Source organism: Chrysochloris asiatica, unplaced genomic scaffold, assembly GCF_000296735.1.
Source record: "Chrysochloris asiatica unplaced genomic scaffold, ChrAsi1.0 scaffold00159, whole genome shotgun sequence".
Lineage (NCBI taxonomy): Eukaryota > Metazoa > Chordata > Mammalia > Afrosoricida > Chrysochloridae > Chrysochloris > Chrysochloris asiatica.
The window spans coordinates 5,231,298-5,238,458 of record NW_006408677.1 but is presented as its reverse complement, the minus strand read 5'-3'; the positions used below and the strand labels follow the sequence as shown (position 1 = coordinate 5,238,458).

Here is a 7,161-nt window from a genome sequence, read left to right as displayed (position 1 = left end):
AACAAATAATTTCTCTCAATAACTTTTTACTTTTTCCAGCATATGCCGGATTAGTGGAAGTACCTGAGGAACTACCGAAGCAACCCTCTGATATCAATGTTAACCCACTCTATGCTTCATCAGCGTGTAATAAACCACTAATCCACATGTATGAAAAGGAATTCACTTCTGAAATCTGCTGTGGTTCTTTGTGGGGTGAGTTTTCATTTCTTAAAACCAAAGCATTTGTTTGTTTGCTTCACACATTTTTTTTCGCCCATGTAGTAAAACTTTGAAAAGTTAATTTGCTCAGAATTGGTTTAGCTGATCTTTTTTTTTTTTTAGTGCAAGTCAATAGTTGTTTGAATTTACTCCCCCTTCCTTCTTAATTCTGTTTCTTTTTAACCTTGGCTAAAATACAAAATTGGAGTAGGTTATAGTTACAAAGTAGTTATAGTTATGGTGTTGCACTATGTGTTAATGTGCTAGACTGCAAAGCTGTTTGAACTACAAGGTTGGTGCTTCAAGCTCATCAGCTGCTCCTTGGAAACCCTATACAGGGTCGCTATGGGTCAGAACCGACTTGACAGCACTTCACAACAACAACAACAAAACAACAAATAGTTATGTGGTGAACTTAGTATTTCTAAGTTAGAGAACTATTCAGAATATGATACATAATGATGTATTACAAGGATGATTTTTAAAGGCTACTGTTTTTGCTTAGTCATTAGAGTTTGTGGGAAAAGTTCCTTGTATAATAACATTGATAGACTTTTTCAATCCTTTCTCTCAGAATTATAGCCTCATCGATAGTGCTGAAACAATATTTTACGTCGAAACAAACCGACTACAGAGGAGTCTGTTCTAACTCATAGCAATTCTATAGGACAGCGTAGCTATGCCCCATAGGATTTCCAAGACCGTTAATCTTTTTGGAAACAGACTGTCACATCTTTCTCCTGAGGAGAAGCTGGTGAGCAGCCAAGTGCTTTAAGCACAACACAACCAAGGTTCCATTTTACCTCAAGTCAGTTTGAATCAGAAGTGAAACAGAGTAAATTAGTTTATTGAGAGAAGAAATCCAAAGTAAATGCCAACCTCCAACACAGATTTTGCTTAATATCTGACTGAATGAAGGTCAGAATTTTAAATTAAAAATAGAGCTGTATAGCAAACATTAAAATTACATGAGTCAAACAAGTGAGAAAAGCATGTCATTCGCAAGGTTTTGCTAATATAATATACCAAATAACAAGAAAGAAAAGTTGACTTCATTAACATGTCAATCCGGCAATGACCCAGAGCTGTAGTTAATGTCTAGTAACTGATTTTGATATTTATGATTTTATATTTTTGAAAAAAAAAGTCTTCAAAATTGACTGCATCTTCCCCTCCCTCTATGATTCTCCTGTCATGCAATTCCTAAACTTGCAGTTGGCCATGATTTGAAGAACTGGTGGAGGATAGAGTGGAAAAAATGAAGACTGAGACACTTTTTTTCTCCTTTTACTCAGAGATCAAATATGTTCCAAGTAAAAGGAAGACAGTAAATTTTTGTCCTGTTATATTATTGCATATATTCCTGTTATATTACTGTCCTGTTATATTACTCCTGCATCTAAGTTTATGGGGGAAAAAATCCACAGTGGTTTGAAGTGTATTTTAATTTGAGCCCTATCTCCTATTTCAGTCCTTCATTTGGTCTTTAAACAGTGCTTATATTTGAAGAAATTAGTCCAGTCTGCAAATAAGAATGTATGAACGTATATACATGAATGTATGAACTAATTTTATGGGTATTTAGCAATATTATAGGTTTTAAAAGTGTGTGGATTAGCCTATAATCACTCAATTAAAAACGGTTAATTTACATTTCATTATTGTAAAACTAGGAGTCCTGGTGTGGCGCTGTAGGATAAGCACTGGAGCACAGGTCGATTTGAGCCCAAGGTCAGCCATTCAAACTCACCAGCTGCTCCTTGTAAATATTATATAGGGTCACTATGATTCTGAACCGACTCAATGGCACTTAACAACAACAACAACAACAACTATAAAACTATTAAATACTTAGTTTAAAATCCTTTGCAATGAGAAATCAACAAATTGAAATCTTTGTATATACTAAACAGCATTACTACTTAATAGTGACTTTCAACAGGATTGATTTATTTTGATAAATTTGGTGACACTAGTTAAGATTGCTGAGTTCTATGTGTGGAACAGTGCATAAGACAACAGACAAAAGAATATTGCTAGAGTGTATTAGCCTCTATTTTTTAGTGTATTTGAATGAAAATTGTTTTATTGTCAGAGTTCACAATTACACAATGAGGTTAACATTCGCCTGAATAATAAAAAATCGCCTTTAGATTAGGACACTGCAATAGCAAAAAAATGCTAACATAAATTATAATACTAATATTATAACTAACATAAAAATATAATACTAAATATACGATCTGAGTCAATATAGTTTTTTTGTTTTGTTTTGTTTTTAATACAAACAGGAGTGAATTTGCTGTTGGGAACCCGATCGAATCTCTATCTGATGGACAGAAGTGGAAAGGCAGACATTACTAAACTCATAAAGCGAAGACCATTCCGTCAAATTCAAGTTGTAGAGCCACTCAATTTGCTGATTACCATCTCTGGTTTGTTTGAGAACTAAAATTAACTGATTAATTATGTAGATTAATTAGGTTGCAAACTGGGTTAAAGATTTTCTCAGGTGAAAGTGTTCATAGGAGACCTTTAACTGGGTCTCCAGATTTTACTATTTGTGTTTTTCTTTTCTATTTACGATTTCGAAGAGCTCTGGAAACGTAGTGATTATGAGTTGGACTATTAACCTCAAGGTCAGTAGTTGGAAACCAGCTTCTCTGTGGGAGAAATATAAGGTTTTCTGCTCCTATGACAATTTACAGCTTTAGAAACCCCATAGAGAGTCCTTACAAGTTGTAACAGACTCCACAGCACATACCACCACCACCATTTACAATTTCAACTAACTTCTTAGTGTCAAGCCTGATTTGTTTTTGTTTTTTTAAATAGGTTATTCTGTATTTGTTTCTGCTGTTGAAGTACAAACAACAGAACCTACACCAATTTGACTATTTTTACGTGTATAATTCAGTGACATTAATGACAGTCTTCAACTTGTATAACCATTCTCACCCTCCTTTCCTAAGCTGTTCTTCCCCTGTGAACATAAACTCACTAACCCCCAAGTTTCCTATGTAAACTTTCTAGTTGCTGTTGTCAATTTGATTTCACACAGATGGTTCTTTAAAAGAGTCTCTGCTCTATGCTGGTAGCGTAGTGGTTACGAATCGGGCTGCGAACTGCAAGGTCAGCAGTTTGAAACTACCAGCTGCTCTGCAGGAGAAAGATGAGGCGTTCTGCTCCAGTAAAGACTAACAGCCTTAGAAACCCTGTGCAAGGTCACTATGAGTCGGAACCGACTCCACGGCACATAACAACAACAACAACTGCTCTGTCCAGCCCTTCTTTACTAATTAAACTAACCAATTGTTTGGTTTAAAGACGACTTCAGTGGGTATTTTAGGTTTAAGATTTAAAGATTATCTCAGGTCAGTGATTTCAGGCTTTCATCCTACTTCAATGAGCCTGACTCAACTTTGATGCCTGGAAATTTTATTGTAATCCACATAGCCAAGGTTAAGAATCAGAAAAATGACACCATTTGTATCAATGAAGGTTGTTTTTTAAGTAATGTCCTACAACTTCACGGCTCAACCACCCATTCGCCCATGACTAACCACCAACAACCACATATATATTCCTTGTGATGTAGTGGAAGCAACAAAGAACAAAGTGAACAATAAGTTATTACAAGAGCCTGGAGACAGGGTTAGAAGCAAGAATGGGGCTCCAGAATCCTCCACATTCTTCTCACATAGTGGTTGAGCTTTTAGTTTTGGGTTGTCAGAACTTGGCCTTTTGAATATGAGAGTGCAAGTAAACGGGTATTAATGATGATGGTGGTGGTTGGTGGTTAGGTGTCGTGTCCTGGAGTCGGTTCCAACTAATGGCGACCCTGTATATGGTTTCCGAGGCTGTAAAACTTACAGCAGGAGAAAGCGTCATCCTCTTTCTGCAGAACCACTGGTAGTTTAAAACTGCTGACCTTGAGGTTAGCAGCCTGACTCGTAACCACTATGCTACCAGAGCTCCTTATTAATAATGATAGTGATTACTAAACAGTAGCTGGTGTCAGGAAAACACTATCATTCATGACAATTTCTTAAAATGAAAGATCACTGACAAGAGGAGAGAAAAGCTTTAAAAAAAAAAAAAAGCTTAGGATTCATACATAAATCACAGTCAATTATGAGTTTATATACTCCCTGAGCTCTGGTAGCATAGTGGTTACGAATAAGGCTGTGAACCTTAAGGCCAGCAGTTCGAAACCACCAGCTGCTCCGCGGGAGAAAGATGAGGCGTTCTGCTCCCGTAAAGATTTACAGCCTCGGAAACCCTGTACAGGGTTGCTATGGGTCGGAACCAACTCGATGGCACTTAGCAACAACAACAACATACTCCCTGTCTATACTCAATAATCATGTGGTACACGATCATGCATATTCCCAAATATGATTTTGCTTCAACGTTTTATTAAAGAACATCCTCTATAGGTATTCTCAGTCTATGATTTATTGGCCATCTTTAATTGTCAGGCATGTAAATTCTTTGAGGTATACAAGAGAAACAGTTTTTAAAACATCTGGGTAACCTAAAGACTTACTACCCAGCTTTCTCTAACTCAAATATAACCTTTAATCTTTGAATTTTTCTCAAATGTGGAATTTATTTGCATCAATTATCCTGAGAATATCAATCTAGAAAGATTTTACAGTAATTTAAAGCTTATACTTATTTCAACGTTTTGGAAAAGAATGATAATGGACATAGATGTCTGAGTTGTGAGTTTCAAAATGTTATATTAAAACATATTGATCTCATAATATTCCTATTGTTGGTCCTAGAAATCTTGTAAAACTAAACCTAAACATGACTTTAAAAATAAAATGAAATGTTCAATTTTAATACCCTAGTTTTCCTAAATAAATTATAACATTTGATGAGATTTATTATAAAAATTAGCATTAAAGATAAATTGGATTATAAGAAAAATAATACAATTATTTTTTAAGCATGCCTGAATGACAGAACACAAATGCCCCATCCCTCTGGCTTTGAATGTCCAAACAAGTACACACCCCTCTAACACTTACAGATGTATGGACAATACCTGGGACACTTTATGGGTTTCTGAACCCTAAATGGGGCATAACTTAGAGAAAAGCCAAAGTGAAAATGGATGGATGGGAATTCTGTTGTTTGCACAGAGATGTCTTAACCTGCTCTAAAAGTGTGTACTACATCCATATTTAACAGGAGGACTGAGAGATAAGAAGTGACTTTCTTTTTGGAATCCAGAAAAGACTTTGCTATCACATTTCCAAACAGAAGGGAAGGCATTCATGCAATGTACCTTCTAATGATTTTTACTATAATGCAAGTAATTGGTTAAAAATGCAAAATACCTTTTACTCTTTAATTCTTCTAATATATGAAACATGTAGGATAAATACTGAACTGCTAGCTGCAAGATCGGTGGTTTAAAACCACCAGCTGCTTCTTGAAAACTCTATACAGAGTCTCTCCGAGTCGAAACCGACTCGACGGCACTTAAACACAATAACAGCACCTTTTCATATCTTTCAGGCCGTAAGAACAGACTTAGGGTGTATCATTTGACCTGGCTGAGGAACAAGATTTTGAATGATGATCCAGAAAGTAAAAGAAGACAAGAGGAAATGCTAAAGACAGAAGAAGCTTGCAAAGCTATTGATAAGTTGACAGGCTGTGAACACTTCAGTGTCCGTAAGTTCCATTGCATGTCTACATTATATCTGTATGAACTGTGCTTCCTTTCATTTATTCACTTTCATCATGATAATGAAAGTAGTGGAAGAAAAGAATTTGCAACTTCAAAAACAAAGATGAGTGGATTTCATTGAGACATTGTCTAAGTCACTTATGTTACAATCATTCATGTTATTGAGAAAATGTTGATTGAAATAGTATTGAAGATAAGTATCGCTTTCTCTATCACCTTCCTGCCCTTTCCAGATGCTCTAGATAGTCAAGATAAACAAATATTTTCCCCTGCCCCTAGATAGCTTCAATGTTCTTGATGTATCCTTAGCAACCTGCAAGGAGATTTTAGAAAATGTTCTCTTTCCTTCAAATAGAAATAAAAGTTGTTGTTGTTGTTATGTGCCATGGAGTCGGTTTCGACTCATAGCGACCCTACACAGGCTTTCCGAGGCTGTAAATAGTTATGGGAGCAGCCCGATTCGTAACCACTACGCTACCAGAGCTCCTTAGAAATAAAAGTAGAGTTCCTTTTATTTTTAATTGGAAAATCCCTCTTACTACTGACTTAAAAAAAAAACAAAACATGTTTACAAGAAAATTCTCACATTGTTTATGTTCATGAGTATAATTACCAGATATTTCTTGTCTGATTACAGTGTTTTCACATGTCCTGTCTCTTCACAACCATCCACTGTGAAATAGAGTTATTCTAAGGTCTCAGAACCTTGCCCTCAGCTGTAAGAAACTGTGAAGTAATGTCATGCCATTATGTTCCTTTTTTAAAAAAATAAATAAATCCCTTGTATTCTCAGTCTTCTTTTTCTTCTTTCTCTTTTTACTAATCATCCCATCAAATAGAAGTAGTGACATATATGGGAGATAGCTAGAGACCCATTATATGAATTGCAACAATATTCCCACTCAGACTGGTTGTTTCTGTTCTACATATAAAGTGGCTTCCCCAGTATAGGTACACACAACCCCTCCAACACACACGCACACATTGTTAAAGGAAGAGTTTGATACTGAGATAATTTAGGCATCAAATGACCACACTTATTTATTCTGGTTTTAAGTATCATGACTTCCCTCCAAGTCAGATCATGGAAACTTGGAGGTACTAGCAAAAAAAACCCATTGATATCTTAGGCATTAGTGAGCTGAAATGGACTGGTACTGGCCATTTTGAATCTGATAACCACATGGTTTACTATGCAGGGAATGACAGATTGAAAAGGAATGGTGTTGCATTCATCGTCAAAAAGAACATAT

The 7,161-nt window shown here is 35.8% G+C and overlaps 1 protein-coding gene across 1 annotated transcript in view; it reads left to right on the top strand.

Moving 5' to 3' along the window:
• The window catches only part of NRK (Nik related kinase), a 213,448-nt gene that overhangs the window by 186,787 nt on the left and 19,500 nt on the right, over window positions 1-7,161 (top strand). The window contains exons 22-24 of the mRNA XM_006871057.1: window positions 40-195; window positions 2,493-2,636; window positions 5,734-5,892. Of these exons, the coding sequence (XP_006871119.1) occupies window positions 40-195; window positions 2,493-2,636; window positions 5,734-5,892 (459 nt within the window). The remainder of the gene's footprint in view (window positions 1-39; window positions 196-2,492; window positions 2,637-5,733; window positions 5,893-7,161) is intronic.